Below are 16,868 nucleotides of genomic sequence, written 5' to 3'. Positions count from 1 at the left end.
AGTTTTGATGTTATGTTATTGGGTCATTTAGGTACTTTCTCTGGGGAATTAATTATCTTCTCGGAGTAATACAAATTCGTTAATAATAATAACATACTTCGCTTTAAAAACGTATTATCAATTCATGATCTGTTATAAAAATTAGACCACAACAGGTGTTTTTTTATGAGTTGTTAAAATATTACTATTTGTGGAAACTATTGAATATTTTAAATAGAACGTAACGAATATCTGCGTGTCTATGAAACGATACTTTATTTTAAAGACTTTAAATATATTGTATTTTTGTTGTATTAAACAAGCAAAAATTGGCTTTAAAGTGATATTTAGACGTGGAATTTTGCTGTACATAGAGCTATTTTTATTTCTGCCTTTAAACTGTTTTGTATGCTCATATTATAAATTTTGAATGTTAACTTCAAATGATGTTTTTGGGTGGAATGTAACACCCGAGCTGTGCTGTATGTGTACGATGGCTGGATGTTTGTTCAAATATAAGGCCTTCATTTTTATCTCTTTTTCTGTAAAAAATGTGGGCTTTAACATTAAATAAAAGAGTAGAAAATATTTTTTTTCCATAGCATCTTTATTGTGGTTATTCCTAAAATAAATCAGAACAAATATTTTAACAGTATTTCCTGGTATGGTTCGGTCGTTGATTAAGAACAAAGACACATAATGGGCTTTCTGTGTCGTGCCCACCACGGGTAAAGAAACCTGGTTTTTGGTGTCACGAGCCTGTACAATTATTGCTTAGCCACTTGGTGTCTATGAGGGAAGGAGGTTATGTCACTGAGTAAAAAAATCTACAAGAGGTAGTTCATGGTTTTAGTCCCTTTCTTAAATTAAAAACGTTACATAAATGAGTTACTTTAAGGGCTTTCTTATATAAAAGTGTACAGACAAATTACAGCAGGGGCTTTACTCTTCTATGAGTTGCATCAGGGTCTTGTCAGTTTATCAACGGGTCCGGCATGGCCAGGTGGTTAAGGCGCTTGACTCGTAATCCGAAGATCGCGAGTTCGAATGTTACACCAAACATGCTCGCTCTTTCGGCCGTGGGGGCGTTATAATGTGACGGTCAATCCCACTATTCGTTGGTAAAAGAGTTGTGGGTGGTGATGAGGTTTTTTATAATGTTTCAGTTTCAATGCATAGAAATGTGTTAGTACTGGTACTTGTTTCGATTAAGAACTTGCAAACATAGTTCAGTTTTCCGCAATAATTCACAAAACATTTGAAACCACAATTTTTTTATTCACATATCATGATTTAATACAATGTTAAACAGTTCCTTGAAAATGATATTTACAGTTCCTTTACCTACAATTTGTGAGAAATTAATTTTTATTTTACTGTGACATTAGGTTAGATAACTTCACCCATACCTTACTGAGGTGAACCACTTTTTAACCTTAATTTTGTATTCTGCATACAGTTTTATACTTTATTTATTACAAAGGGATTTTAAACTACTTACTTTATTAGAGAAGGGATATTACACTACACATTTATTACAGAAATAATTTTATACTAATTACTTTGTTACATAATTATTTTAACAACTTTAATTATTACAAAATTAATAATTTGAAACTTCTCACTATTTATTAAATAATGATTTCAAGCTATTTAATTTAGTTATTACAGAAAAATATTAAAGAATTCTTTATTTATTACATAATGATTTTGAACTACTTTATTTATCACAAAGAGATTTTAAGCTACTTACTTCATCACAGGAAGGATATTAAACTACATATTTTATTCATTACAGATATATTTTTAAACTACTCACTTTACTTATTAAATAATGATTTTAAAGTATTTATTTATTATATAAAAATTTTAATCTACTTATTTTATTTATAACAGAAAGAAATTTAAACCACTTACTTTATTTACTAAAAAGGGAGTTTAAAAATAATGATTTTACACTACTTAGTTTATTTATTACAATTGCAACTTTAAGCTTTCCATATCTCATTCTCTTTCTTTGATTCCACAGCCAACTGTAACTGAGTTATTTTTGCATGTTCAGTTTCAAGAGCTCCTGTTAAAACTTCACAGCCAAGGTTTTTTCTTTCACAAGCTTCTCTGCTGGTAAGACAAAGACTGAAGATTACTTTTTTGATATTATCAGAATGCTTTACTGGCTTGTAACAAAGGTTAAACAGTTTTTCAACTAATTAAAACATTTAAAAGTCTCTTACAGAAAGCCCTTAATAATAATACTAAAAAGATATAAAAAATAATATATATTATAGAAAAATAAAATAATTTAATTAAGTAATAACATATACAAATTATTATTTCAATAATAAAGGAATTCATTTTCATTTATTTATATGTTTATTTCACTCTTCTATTTGCTCTACCACCATTAAGTGCTTTTATTTATAAATCTTTCAAAATTGTTAGTGTAAGTTATTCATTTTCTGTTTCCAATCACTTACACAATTTTATTTCACAATTTGTATCATATTCTTAGAAAAGTGTACCAGTTCACTTCTTGAATACTGGATTATAGTCTAAATGTAGAACAGACACGGTAGTGATAGCAGAAGAGCAGACGGACTTATCTGTCGTGTCAGTTCATTCCAGTAAATACCAATGTGGCCTGGTATCCAGAAAAAACTGGATAGAAATGGAAGATGAAGAGAAATGGGCCAGTCAGGTTTGAATATTGATGAGAACATGGTGAGAACTAACTTGAAGTGATTTCAGCACTAATAGAGTGGTAAGAGAGTTGGTATAAATAGTACAATTAGTGTACAGCATAGCCTCTATGTGATACAGGGCAAGAGAAATGGTATGCAATTCAGCAGTGAACACAGAAACTGCAGAGGGAATTGTATGTGCAACAACTGAACCACAATCAACCACCCTGGCAGAGCCCACAATCATCTGATTTTGAACCATCCTTATAAATAGGAATGCAAAGATTGTTCTGAAGATGTTCAGCAAACAGAAGACAGAACTTTCAGTCAGGAGTAACTGCTTTCCTCAGATGGCTCATAGAAAGGTCACAGGTGAGGATGGTGATAAGCCATGGTGGGACTGACTGACCAGTGGAGACAGCAATGTTTTCTAAGGACAGGCTCAATTCAGCCAGCTGTGCTTGGACAGGAAGACCAAAAGGAAGCATGGCAGATCATCTATTCTGAAAAAAACCCTGCACACCAAGGAAGAAAGACACACCCAAAGAGGGGATACTATGGTGTGGATCAAAGTTTTGAAGTATAAAGTAAAGAAAGTTGAAAACAGCAGAGATGAAGAGGAGGTGTTTGAGACTCAATGTACGAATTCTGGACTGGAGAAGTGTGGAAAATCCCCCTGCAGAGCTGAAGCCACAGATAGTGAATGGGGTCCAACAATTTTAAAGCTGAAAACTTTGCAGAACATTAGACCACTTTGTAATGAATAAGGGGTAGCTCAAAACAAACCACCTCGAAGATCTGTGATAGCCAGCCCTTACGATGGGGAAAAAAATCAAGAAAGGTTTAACATTTTCCTTACTTGAAAATGTATTTCCAACAGATATATCTCTACACATACAATAGTTATTTCTCATGCACCCACTGTTGAGAACTTGCACACACAATTAATCTTGAACTATGTTCCAGCTAAATCACATTTTAATGTGAGCTTCACTAGAACATGAGATAATCATCATTTAAAAATAACCACCCACCAATAAAAGAGCAACATATAATCCATCCACAGTAGATTCCCATCAACACTTGCATTCACTATTAACTTCATTCATAGATGAGACAGGAATAATGTGAACCAATAATGCTGAGAAAAGGTTGGGAAGGTGTTTAGTGAAGTATGCATCTGAAACACATTCTCAAACAAGGAAAATACAATCTTCTGAAATAATCTAATTAATTCTCTTCACACAGTAGCCAAATTCTACATTCACACAGTGGAGAGGCCTATGCAAAGGAGAAAACCTAAATGAGTTCTATTCTCCAAATGCAGTGGAAAGGAAAAGTCCACAGAACATGACACCTGTTAGTGAGGGCATAGTATGATAGAAGGGCAAAACTTGTGGGACAGTGCTTTCTTCTGAGGCAGGGTTTACTTTTTTTTCTAGATGGAAGTACGAAAGGAGGAAAACAAAGATTAGCTAATTTTTCTCAGGGTAGAAAGAAAATTATATGATCAACTGATCTTTTCACATAACAGATTGGATGGACATAAAATGTAGTACATATTAGCTTAATGATCAGACATATATTTTAGTCTGTTTTCTACTGTACAATTTAATCACTACACATACAGGAGACTAAGGTCCCTTCCTGATTCCAAAGGAGAACACTTTGGCCCATTCTGATGACCAAAACCAGTGGAAAATCAGACCTTTTGGTTGACCTGTACTGTAATAACATGGATACTCCTTCCCTACTTCCTTATGCATTGTGCTGCTCACTCTGACTTTTTTCTGGAGGGATTCCATAACTGCTAAGAAACTCTCCCAGTTAACCACCCTAATAGTTATATATAATATGGAGATGGTGAAGGTCTCTTGTTCTCCTCTTTTACACCATGGTGAGCAAAAGATGTTGAGGATAATCCATAAAAGTACCTGGACTCAGATTTAACCACTGTAACAGTCTTTCACTGGAAAAAGTACAACAGAATACCATGAAATCTATTTTATAAAGCCAGTATACATAAGCTATGAAAGTGGACAGGCACTTCCTTGGTGCTAGATGTTTTCAATGTACTCCTTGGCAAGCACAGTCTGGATGAGGCATTAGCATTTTTTTGACTTGAAATATCCACATGCCTCTCTGATCCACATAGCATTAGCATGCTGATTGTACTTTGCACAGAATGTGTTGACTTGTGATCTTGTAAATCAGAAACTCCTGTCACACACGTTCTGCATATGGGTCTGCTTAATGTCAAAACTTGGTTCGTAGACTGAAGAAGACCAATTGAAAGGAAAAATATATGTATATTTAAAACAAGTAGACTGTGTACTGTTTGTTTACTGTTAAAATCTATCACCAACAATTCACAGACTCCTATTGTAAAGGATTCAGCCCATACATAAGACCTCACAGTGATCCCTGAACTGAATAAGAAAAAAATCAGGCGAATGGTGCTCATACAATAAAAAATCTTGTGAGTCAGCAAAATATCACCACAGGAAGAGAAAACAAAATATACAAATCCATGGAATCCAAGCAATGAACAATGAAAGTGAGACTACCTGGTCCACATTGAAAAGAGAACAACAGTAGATATGGAAATATAAAAACAACAGTAATGAAACACTTACAGAATGGGGCAGGCTCAGATGCAGATAACTGTGAATCCTAGATCTGAGATCAGAATGGAACCAATCACATGTTGCACAATATTAGAAGTATCACTGACCAGTAGTGAAATATATATGTAAAAACGACACGTTTGGGTTGAGATTTTTTTTTTTTAGGTGTAGAGGAGTGAACAAAGTTTTAACCTTCTTCGGTCATCGTTGTTTGCTCCTCCATATAAAAAAAAAAATTTAAATTTCAACTCAAACCAGCCGTTTTTACATATATATTTGTCTACAAGTGGGTTTTCTCGTCATCACTGACCGGTAGTGTCTTTACTGTCAGTACACTATTGAATGACTACTGCGAAGCAGTGTTATATATCTTGGAAGATGCCAGAAACATGAATACATAATCCAATAAATCCATGAAAATGTTGTTGAAGTGGCATGTTTGTGTTTTTATTTTATGTATCAGTTAAAAATAAACTGATCTAGGTATGACGACTGTGCATAAATAAAAAGATGTGGGAAAGAACTGGGATGCCAGATTAAACAATGAGAACAGATATAGGAATAAAAGAATAGGTCAATTAAACAAATATCAAAATGAAGGTAATTCAAATGAATGTTCCACTGATATGTTTTAAAATATATATTGTTCTTTCAGATAAAAAAGAAAGTTAAGAAGAGAGGGACTAAACAATGAATAGTAACAAAAGATTAAAACAATAATTACAGAAGGCAAACAGTGCCTAGGAAAGAATGAGCCTGCTGGTTCTCATGCAGATTACTATGAATGTAGGATGTATCATTCTATAATTGACTGGTACAATACATGTTGAGATGTACAGAAGTTGGAAATTTATTAAAGGCTAGTAACCTGCACACAAATTTACATGGTGATACGTGTAATGTATTAGCTCTTTGTGGTGCACAGAAATGAGTAGTGTTTCTGAACATTTTTCTCATGCTGCTTAACACACATTTTTAATTAAACAGCAAGACCCTCATTCAACTGTTTAGTTCCCTTGAACATAAGTAGATTATTCTGAAGTTAGATAAAAAAGTATCTATTGCAAATAATATATACTGATCACTGTATCTGAAAATTAATGCAACATTAAATTTTTGGTATCCAGCATATGAATACAAACAATATCATTAATTCATATCAATTTTAATAGAAAATTGAACCTTTTACCACTATATTTGTTTGCTCATAACTCTTTCTGCTTATAGTACAGAGATGCCAACTATTTCAAATGACTGAGCGTTATGATTGTAGACAGAGCTTTTTCACAGTTTTAGTCCTTTTAGATTTACCAGAAACAAGACAATGTGGTGAACAAGGCCTCTTTTTTCCATCTTGTGAACGATCACATTGGTGTTTCTATGCTGCTTAGAAAACGAGAAATACCCATCTATGCGAGTGCTGATTGGCTGACAAGCACTGATGACGTAACTATTGATTTTCCCACGTACCCAGTATGGAGAAGCACCTCACTCAAACTATTGGGAGACATTGGAGATACAAGTATTTTTTATTATTTCAAGCACAAACATGATTATTGCAAGTAGCCATTTGGACTGTCTTTTATTTATTATCAAAATTTATTTGTATCTAACTAGAACTTTTCTTTTCACCCCTTTAAAGCCCTGGGGGAACAATTTATCACTTTATTGTATAAGCCTGTATAATATAACTTGGGAGTTGCAACAAGTTATAATATTTGTCTGTATGAGTGTATAGTTGTAATGTATACACCAAAATTGTAATGATTTCACTCAAATTGTAATGGTTGGTATCTCTGATAGTATATAGGTTATCAACATCATAACATTTCCTGAAGAACAAATGTACAAGATATGTCTTTGTAAATAAAATGTATGTTTTTACATGTTTAATTAAATGCCAATACTGTATGATATAAACAAAATGTATAAGATTGTAAAATTACATCTGTGTTTATTGACGTTATTTTTAAAAACAATAATAAAGCAATTACAAGTAATCACAATTATTAGAGAAATGAAAATAACCAAATGTTTATGTTTACTGTTTCTCTCTATATTTATAGTCGTTAATATGATATAAAACATATCTTTCAACATTTCAAATATTTTTTAGCTTCAACATTACTTTGCAACTGAAGTCTCATTTGATATGTACATAAGTTGTTCAACAAAATACTTTGTACATCTGCTTAACAGATATGATAGAAATGCAAAAAACTATGAGCTTTCAATAATTATTTTCCATTTGTAAGATTATAATTAAAAAGTTAATATCAACTACAACCAAATTAAACACCAGATATTCCAAGATTAAAAGTACATCTGAATGAATAAAAGTCAACATACTAGTATTATTTGAAGCTTCTTAAAACTACAAAAAATTATCCAAACATAATTTATTAACATACAGGTACTCCTTCATTTGCTTTTGACATCGGACCAAACCCTCTTTCAAATCAGAAATATCTATTTCTGTTGATGATAAAGTCATTTCAAGCTCAAAGCACATGTTATGCTGTTTAGATAGCTGCTTAATCAGTTCAGAGTTTTTCAGTTTTTCTTCTTTCGAGGAGGAGTGCAAGTCATTACTTAGAGCTTTCCCTTCTCTGCCTGTAACTCCAAGAGCTCTTCTATCGGAGTAAGAAAAAAAATATTGATTAAAGAGTTATTTCATTAACTGAAAATCCATACTTTTCATACCTTTTGACCATTAGTGCTTTATAAGCTGTTCTTATAATCATATATAAATCATATATAAGTATGACAGAGAGATGAATTTATTGGTAATAGTAAAATTGAGAAATATTTTCACAAAACTAGCTTTTGTATTTTGAAATAAACTTAAAATTAAAGGAAGAATATTTATTAATATTAAGTCTTAGCATATACTAGGGCCGGGCATGGCCAGTTGGTTAAGGTGCTCGACTCGAAAAGATGCCTCTCTTTCAGCCGTGGGGCGTTATTATACGATAGTTACTCACTCTATTTCTTGGTAAAAGAGTAGCCCAGGAGATGGCGGTGGGTGGTAATGACTAGCTGGCTTCTCTGTAGCCTTACACTGCTAAATTAAGTACGGCAAACGCAGATAGCCCTTTAAGAGTTTTGCTCGAAAATCCAAAAAACAAACAAACTATATATTAGAGATTAAAATATTGTGTAAGTTTTGAGTCACACTATTACTACTTCTTGTAAGAAGTAAGAATTATTTTCATTAAACTTGTATAGTTTATATGGTATTTGAATTATTATTGTCAATAACAACTCGGTGAAAATGAATTGAACCTACTATGTATGACAAATATGTAAAAGGCCCCCATTGGCACAGCGGTATGTCTGCAGACTTATATTGCTAAAAACCGTGTTTCGATGGTCGTGATAGCGCAAATATCCCTTTGGTTTCTTCCCCCGAGTGCGGCGGTAAGTCTATGGATTCACAATGCCAAAATCAGGGTTTCAATTCCCCTCGGTGGGCTCAACAGATAGCCAGATGTGGCTTTACTATAAAAAACACTTTTTGGCCCAGAATGGCCAAGTGTGTTAAGGAACTCGACTCGTAATCCGAGAGTTGCGGATTCGAATCCCGGTCGCAACAAACACGCTCGCCCTTTCAGCCATGGGAGCATTATAATGTGACGGTCAATCCCACTATTCGTTAGTAAAAGAGTAGTCCAAAAGTTGGCGGTGGGTGGTGATGACTAGCTGCCTTCCCTCTTGTCTTACACTACTAAATTACGGACGGTTAGCGCAGATAACCTTCGCGTAATTTTGCGCGAGATTCAAAAGAAACAAACAAAATCCCTTTATTTCACCCGTGTAGGTTAAATTGCACGTGTCACGACGTTTGACGCGTTATTTTCAAAATTTTATGAACTAACATTTTTAACCACTTACGTCAATGAGATTAGCATCAAAACGTAGTTCATAATCTAAATTTTAAAATTATATATGTTTTAATTTCTTAATTTAAGAGGAAATGTATAAAGACAAAAGTTAAGTATCTGTTACTGTATGTCACATAATACGTCCAGCTGTCTTGTTACTCAGTTTCTATTTCATCACGCCCACTATTCAACATGTACAAATACATAAAGAATTAGAAACTCGAATTTGAGATTCAGACCTGATAAATATAAAATAAGAACCTCCCTCTTCTATGATTTGTCGAGATAACAATACATTTAGCAAATCAACTTGAGTAAATCCGCCCTTCAAACCAATCATTTGAAAGTTCTTAAGTACTATGACCAATAGAAAGAGTAAGTAGTAAGAACTACGTAAACCTGCTTAGTCAGTTCCCAGTATACAAAAATCATACATACGTTCACATTGTATCCCTGCTTCAACAGAATTACACATATCTGTTATTACTATTTAAGAACATTTCTGTTTCTGTATCTCTCCTTCATTCACAACAGACTGTTCTCCAACTTCTAACAGAATATATACCTGTTTATCCCTCTTTTAGTTTAATCAGAAGTCTATCTGTCAGTGAAACTCTCGCGTAAGCTAAGCCTCACTGACATTGCAGTTTTTACTTAACAATAGCAGTGACTGGGCAGTTACTACGGGTTGCCATACTTCTCTTATTGTTATGTATTGTGTTTACGTCAATCGTGTTACCAATAGTGCACTGTGTACATGCCATAGTGGAACGTATTGAAGTCAAATACGTATTCCAATTTCATTCAACTACAACTAAAGTTCTCGTAAGTTGTAGATTTACAAATGATTCACAAAATTTTCACCGGAATTACTCAGAAATCAGAACTGAACAGTCAAGATTTAGTTTAAGGTTGTTGTGTTTTTTTATGTAATACTCTGACTGCGACTCTGATAGTGAGATAGGTACCAATAAAACATACGAATACAATTCAAAGTCGATTAGCACCAGACGTTTCAAAAAGTGGTTGTTTTACTTACCTTTTAGCCGTTTATTCCTTTCTATTAGCGCCAGTCGATTAATTAACAGACGTTTCCAGCTTGGTCTTCGTCAAGATATCTCCCAGCATTGTTTGCTTTTTATCTACAGTATTATTATGCCTTCTCTATTATCATTATGATAGCGTTATAAACCTGTCTAACTGAGGCAAGAACGGTTTATGTACAATCATACCAATTATAGAGTTCTCATGCTGTTTGGAAATGGAGCACATGTTACAGCTCAGAACTTGTCCTCGAATGTTTAGTCAATTACATAAGGTTAACACTCTTAATCCAAACCCTTTTCTAGACTGAAACACTAACAGTAACTTGTCTCAAACTCGAGCTAAAATACAGTGAGTGCCAACCGACTTTTCAAGAGACATGACGTCATACAGAATAAGGGCCAATGGGATGAGTTTGTTTTTCGGCACGTAGGACGATCGTGACTTCGGAAAGTTATCTGTTAAAGGAAAAAAAAGTAAATGCTATTAATGGTCAATTAATACATAATTTTGACGATGTGTTAATATTGACTGAAAATTAATTATGTGTAATGACTAAACATCAGTGACGTGTAGGTGATCACATTGCGCGAACACTTCTTATTTAGTTCCTCATGAAGTGGAAGAACAAACAGTCGTTAATAATATTAATAATGTAATTCCTTGTGTTTGATAAAAAATACTATTTGTTGGTCCGTTACTAGTCTATGAGTGGTACAACGTGATTACCAATTAATTAGTCATATATTCCTTGACTCTTGGTGATGTCTCGTGCCTTAATATTAACCGGTCATTGTTCCTAAATGTCAGGTGATTAACCATTAACTGGTGAATTTTTCTTGACACTTCATGGTGTCAGATGAATAAAAATAAACTGATCGCTCGTTTATAGACACTTCGTAGTTTCAGAGGAATACACATTAATTGGTAATTTGTTCATGAACACTTGGTAGTATCAGTTGAATAAGTGCTAACCGATCATATGCTCCTGGACACTTGGTGGTATCAAGTAATTAACCATTAATTGGTGATGTTTCCTTGGCACTTGATGGTTTCACGTAAAAAAACATTAACTGACCGTTTGTTCTTGGACACTTGGTGATACCAGTTGAATGAATGTCAACTGGTATTATATTTCATGGCATTCGGTGATGTCATCTGATTAAACGTTAACTTATCATATTTTAATGAGGAATATTTCATGATGTTTACCCGGATACTTTCTGGTATGGGATGATGAACATCCATTCATCTTGTGACGGGTCTTTTCTGGTAAGCAGAGCCTTTACTGGACTAATAGGTTTAATTAAGGTGAAGTTTTCCTATATTAAACCGAAAGTTAAAATTCTTAAGTGGAATTTATCAACTTTCCAAATCAAATGTCTCCTATTGGATAAATTTCTTCATTGATGAGTCGATTCTGAAAAATGTTCATTTGCATAATTAATGATAGCAAACTTTAAGAGCTTTGTATATTAAATAATAATAATAAATACGTTTCTTCCAAATAAAACTTCGTTTTGTTTTCTTTCAAATTAAATAATACTGTCGTTTTTTATATTTGTTTTTTGAATTTCTCGCAAAGTTATTCGAGGGCTAGCGCAGATAACCCTCCCCCAATTTAACAATGTAAAACCAGGAAGAAGGCAATTAATCGTCACCACCTAAAGCTAACTCTTGGGCTACTCTTTTACCAACGAATAGTAGGATTGACCATTACATTATAACGCCCCCACGGCTTAAAGGGTGAGCATGTTTAGTGCGACGAGGATTTGAATTCGCGATCCTAAGATTGCGAGTCAATCGTTCTAACCGCTTGGCTATGACTGGCCTACATCAATGAGTACAATATGTTGGAAGCACACAACAGAAGTACGATGTTCTGTTAAGTTTAATTGTCTGTTTGTTTGTTTTTTGAATTTCGCACAAAGCTACTCGAGGGCTATCTGTGCTAGCCGTCCCTAATTTAGTAGTGTAAGACTAGAGGGAAGGCAGCTTGTCATTACCACCCACTGCCAACTCTTGGGCTACTCTTTCACCAACGAATAGTGAAATTGACCGTCACATAATAACGTCCCCACGGCTGAAAGGGCGAGCATATTTGGCGCGACCGGGATGCGAACCCGCGACTCTCAGATTACGAGTCGCATGCCTTAACACGCTCGGCCATGCCGGGCCATTTAATTGTTTCTGAGAGAAATGGAAGATGGTTCTGAACCAAACAGTACAATGTAGTGAAAGCATTTATCGGGATTATTTTCTTCCGTTACAGAGTGAAGAGTGGCCCTGAAGAAACAATCTTCCACTTTATGTTAGTTGGTAGAATGTGTAATGCGAGTGGTCCAAGGCTCAAATCTTGTACGCAAAAAAAAAAAAAAAATCAAAATTATTTCAGTTGTCAAGAAAATAAATATAGGTTTGTATTCACAACTGGTAGCAACATGTGATGATTTTTTAACACACAGTAAGTTAATGAAAGATTTTATGGTCATAGATGAAGCGATGGCTGTTTTCTGAATACAAAACAGGAACCTGGATGTAGTACAGATCGGATCTCTGTGTTTTGTTACATGGACCTACATGAAGTGATGAATTTTTTTGAACACATAACAGGAATTTGGATATCGTAAATGTTTGTGAGGCAGATCCAATGAACCATATACTGTTATACATATTTTGGTGTTTGAAAATTTCAACTTGAATTGCACTTTCCAGGTTACATGAACTAAACAGTAAGATCAGAGATCCTCTGGGTTGAGACATAGTACTCTCTATTTCAGACACGCAATTTAGAAGACAGCCACCAGTATTCACCACCTAAACAGAAGGATTGGATATTACAGTATAACGCTCCTACAGCTGAAAATGCTAAGCATGGTAAATGGTATGTCGCCGCCCAAACCTTGGGCCTTTCGATTCGAAAACTCCGTAAATAACCAGTATGCTATGCTTGATCGATATATTTCTATATAAATATTATAGTGTCTGTTGTATGTCCATGTAACTACTTCGCACGATGTGTATGGATCTTCACCAAAATTGGTATGGAGATTCATTAGATCCATGCGGGAGTACACACAGATTTCCAGTTTTACATCTGGCAGTTTTATGGGCGTTGCTTTGTTGTTGTTTTTTACAATTGTATGTAAGGCGATCAGCTTTGCATGCCATACGATAAGATTTCATTAATCATGAATTTACATACCTTCCGTCCAGTTAGTTTATTAATAGATTCTAGTGAAATAAAGAGTACTGGTTAAGCTGGTATATTCTGCACATCTTTCGAGGAGCAGGTACCATATGCAGTTCAACAGCTTACGTCTATGGTGTTATATAACCATGACTACTACTTAAACTAGCGTTCTGGTGCAACTTTATCATATTTAAAAACGGCTAGTATGGGTAGAGAAAACACTAGTAGAGGAGCGAACATCTTCAGGTTCACAAAAAAAGAAAGTGTTACTGACCGATAGCTGATCACATGTTTGAAGGCGGTTGTGTAATTGAGTGTAGGAATTTAGAGGGCGTGCTTAGATATATTACATACCAATATAGCCACATCAATATTGTTTTCATGTTTCTGACATGTATTACAACCATTCCTAATTATTACATTGGAACATCAGTTCTTTTATTGTGTAATCTTAACTAAAATTCACTTTCCTGAAACATTTATATTCAACGTGCTATTATCTCTTCCAGAATTTTATAGGTTATTAATGATTCCAATGAACTTTCTGTGATAGAAATATTTCCAGTTGTGTTTTATGAAGACAACCAACTTTCTTCATCACTAAGTGTCTGTGTTCAGGAGCAATGAGCATATGCAATTGAAAGTTATATTCTTGCGACAGAGATAACACTACATTGACTGTGTTACAAATACCTAATTACATAACGTAGAACTTAAAAACCCCACCTATGTAAGTACAATGAGTGTTTTACTCATCCAGCTCAACTTGCTAGTATTAAACCATGGAACACTGCTTGGACAAACAAAGGAGACTTAACTCTCTTCTATACATGTAATCGGACATTCCACTGTTTCTTCGACACAATCTGGGAAGAATTGGATATATTTTCTATAGAACATCAGCTCGCCTATTTCAAAAGTACAACTGACTAACATATTCCGTGTTACGTGGAATCAAATCAAACTGAGCTAAAGATTCGCCTCTCTTCTAAAGTACAGGCACTTTATATTTGTCAGAATGAAATCAATATTCATATATATGTAAAAAACGGTTGGTTTGAGTTGAGAAAATATTTTTATATACATAGAAGCAAACAACGTTTCGACCTTCTTCGGTCATCGTCAGGTTCAAAAAAAGAAAGAAAGAGGTAACTGACCGATATCTGACCAAATGTTTGAAGGGTGTTGTAAAACTGAGTGTAGGAATGTAGAGGGCGTGCTTACTTAGATGTTTGATTATATATATATTAATATAGATATGAAGGTGTTCCTTTGTATTGGTTTATTTTGGGTTTAAGTTGTTGTATAAGTAAGGCTACTTTAAATTTGCGTTTGTTTATGTTTGTTTTTTTATTTAGTATTTGGATGTTTTCTATGGTTGTGTTTATTTGATTTGCAGTGTTCGAAAACGTGTGAAGGTGACTTTTTGTGTTCTTTGAATCTAGTTTCCCATTTTTCTACTTGTTTCTCCAATATAGAAATCGTGACAGTTATCACATTGTATTTTATAAATAAGGTTGGTGTTGTGTTTGTCAAACATGCGATCAGTATGTCACGATCAGTTGGTTACCGGTCAGTAACACTTTCTTTCTTTGTGAACCTGACGATGACCGAAGAGGGTCGAAACGTTGTTCGCTCCTCTACTTGTGCTTTCTCTATCCATACTATCCGTTTCTAAATATATAATTTTCTTTACAAGTGGGTTTTCTCGTCATCACGGTTCTGGTACAACTTTTTGTATCTACAGTTTTATATGACAATGGCTGCTCAACGTAGCGTTTTTGTAAGTTTTAAATTTTTCGTTTTTCTAATGGTTGATTATTTAGAATTAAGCACAAAGCTATACAATGGACTATCTGTGCTCTGCCAACCACGGATATCGAAACCCGGTTTTTAGCGATGTGAGTCCGCAGACACACCGCTTTGTCATTAGGGGACTTTCTAGTAATAAGATTATAAGGAAAACTAACATAATCTTAATGATCTGAGTTCATAAACTTATGTTTTTTTGTTTTCATAGAATTTTAGCTTAAATAATATCTTTGTCTATCTCATTCGTTCTCATTTGCATGTCATCACAACCCAGTATGTGTCACTATTTGAAAAATGATTACTTCGTTTTTCATTAGAAATACACCACGTGCTACTCGTAAACTAGTTGTAGCCTTGAAGACAGTAGATAACCATCCGTCTCTAATAATTTTGGAGTCCTTGAATTACGATATTTTTATACTTTAGGAATTACGTGTTCTACTGACCAAGAAAAGCTTTGAAAATCGTTTCTAAAATTTAAATAAATTAATTACATTACTCAAATGTTAAGGTTGTTTTCACTTTAATAGATTAAGATATAAAAAAATTAAATGTTCTGTGATTATGGTTTGCTTAGTGACCATTGTTTCAAAATCATGATGCAACAGACGCAAGTTCTTGATATTTGCATATGTGAATATACAAAAATTATGATTTTTCCCCGAAAGAGGGCCACAGATCGCCTTGAAGAGTCATCTGCTCTAACCACTCCCACCAGTCAGTGATTAGACACCTAAATGACATCCCATAATAGATGTTTAATGTTGAGTTTGTACTATTGTTACGGCAGTAAAATGTGCACCTGCCATGAATCACGAGAAGCATTATGCACTCTGTAGGCCACAAAACAGTATTACATATGAACTTCAAAAGCAAGAAATAATAATATTTGTTACTCTTAATTATGGTTTCATTTACTTTTAAAACAAAATGCTTTCGGGAATCTTGCGGAAGTACATCTAATATCTAGTCACTTATACACATATAACATAAGGGCCATTTTACCCGATGGACAAAAGCAGCAGTTGCCCAGGGTCATTTTGTCGTCAGAGACCCACTGCGTGTTGTAAGCATAGAAATAAATAATAAGATAACATACATATGTATATATATACTATTTTTTAAATTATTCTCTCACTAATACATTCAATTTATGGTATTTTCTTAAAAGCAAGAGAGAATAATAATTTATTCTTTTCCCCGGGGCCCATAGTGCCTTAACTCTGACTAACTGGTTGAAGTTAAGCACAAAACTACACCACAAGCATCGAAACCCGGTTTCTAGCAGTGTGAGTCAGCAGACATTCTGTTGTGCCACTGGGAGGACTGCCTTAACTCGGCACACCATGATATCTACATATGTGTGAGAGAAAAGTGTGCTATATATTTAGACAGTACATTTTGAATATCGTGATATTGATTAACATTAGTGTAAGAATGACAAGTGATGGTGGTGGACTTTCAGGTACCAATATTTATCAGTTTCAGAGCATGGTCGTCCATAATTTTTTAACTGATAGACCAGAGGGAAGAAAGATACTCACACTCTCGAGTTGCTCTTATCTGACGAATTAGTGGTATTTGAACGTTATTTCTAAAGAATGGTTTTCCTGTAACTGGAAAATTAATAAATCCTTGGGTTAAATTT

The 16,868-nt window shown here is 34.2% G+C and overlaps 2 protein-coding genes across 5 annotated transcripts in view; one reads left to right on the top strand and one right to left on the bottom strand.

The window, feature by feature from the left end:
• LOC143246938 (uncharacterized) overlaps window positions 1-16,589 on the top strand; it is a 40,645-nt gene extending 24,056 nt beyond the window's left edge. Inside the window, exons 2-3 of one of the 3 annotated variants that reach the window (XR_013026256.1) lie at window positions 2,009-2,103; window positions 16,434-16,589. The gene's annotated coding sequence lies outside the window, so the exon portion shown is untranslated. Of the gene's footprint in view, window positions 1-2,008; window positions 2,104-2,491; window positions 4,147-5,942; window positions 7,313-16,433 lie in introns of those variants that run through there. The other 2 variants (XR_013026255.1, XR_013026257.1) reach the window with 2 other exon arrangements.
• LOC143246937 (uncharacterized) lies at window positions 1,240-9,474 on the bottom strand. 2 transcript variants are annotated; one of them, XM_076494209.1, is made up of 3 exons: window positions 9,182-9,474; window positions 7,699-7,920; window positions 1,240-2,097 (listed from the first exon to the last, which is right to left on the bottom strand). In XM_076494209.1, exons 1-3 carry the CDS (start codon window positions 9,211-9,213, stop codon window positions 1,968-1,970), a joined length of 384 nt encoding a protein of 127 aa, XP_076350324.1. In that variant the 5' UTR covers window positions 9,214-9,474; the 3' UTR covers window positions 1,240-1,967. The 2 variants fall into 2 exon arrangements, with proteins under 2 accessions (XP_076350324.1, XP_076350323.1); XM_076494208.1 differs by having other exon boundaries at window positions 1,240-2,100; window positions 9,182-9,461.
• Window positions 16,590-16,868: the final 279 nt, after the last annotated feature.

The sequence above is a fragment of the Tachypleus tridentatus genome, chromosome 3 (assembly GCF_004210375.1).
Source record: "Tachypleus tridentatus isolate NWPU-2018 chromosome 3, ASM421037v1, whole genome shotgun sequence".
Lineage (NCBI taxonomy): Eukaryota > Metazoa > Arthropoda > Merostomata > Xiphosura > Limulidae > Tachypleus > Tachypleus tridentatus.
This window is presented reverse-complemented; position numbering and strand designations above follow the sequence as displayed.

Bases quoted from the DNA above. Each gene is read 5' to 3' on its own strand.
- LOC143246937 (XM_076494208.1), bottom strand. From the start codon at position 9,213: ATGAACTACGTTTTGATGCTAATCTCATTGAC. The intron at 7,921-9,181 runs GTAAGTGGTTAA...TTACTCCGATAG, and splicing joins TTGATGCTAATCTCATTGAC to AAGAGCTCTTGGAGTTACAG. The intron at 2,101-7,698 runs GTATGTTAATAA...TTGTCTTACCAG, and splicing joins AAGCAAATGAAGGAGTACCT to CAGAGAAGCTTGTGAAAGAA.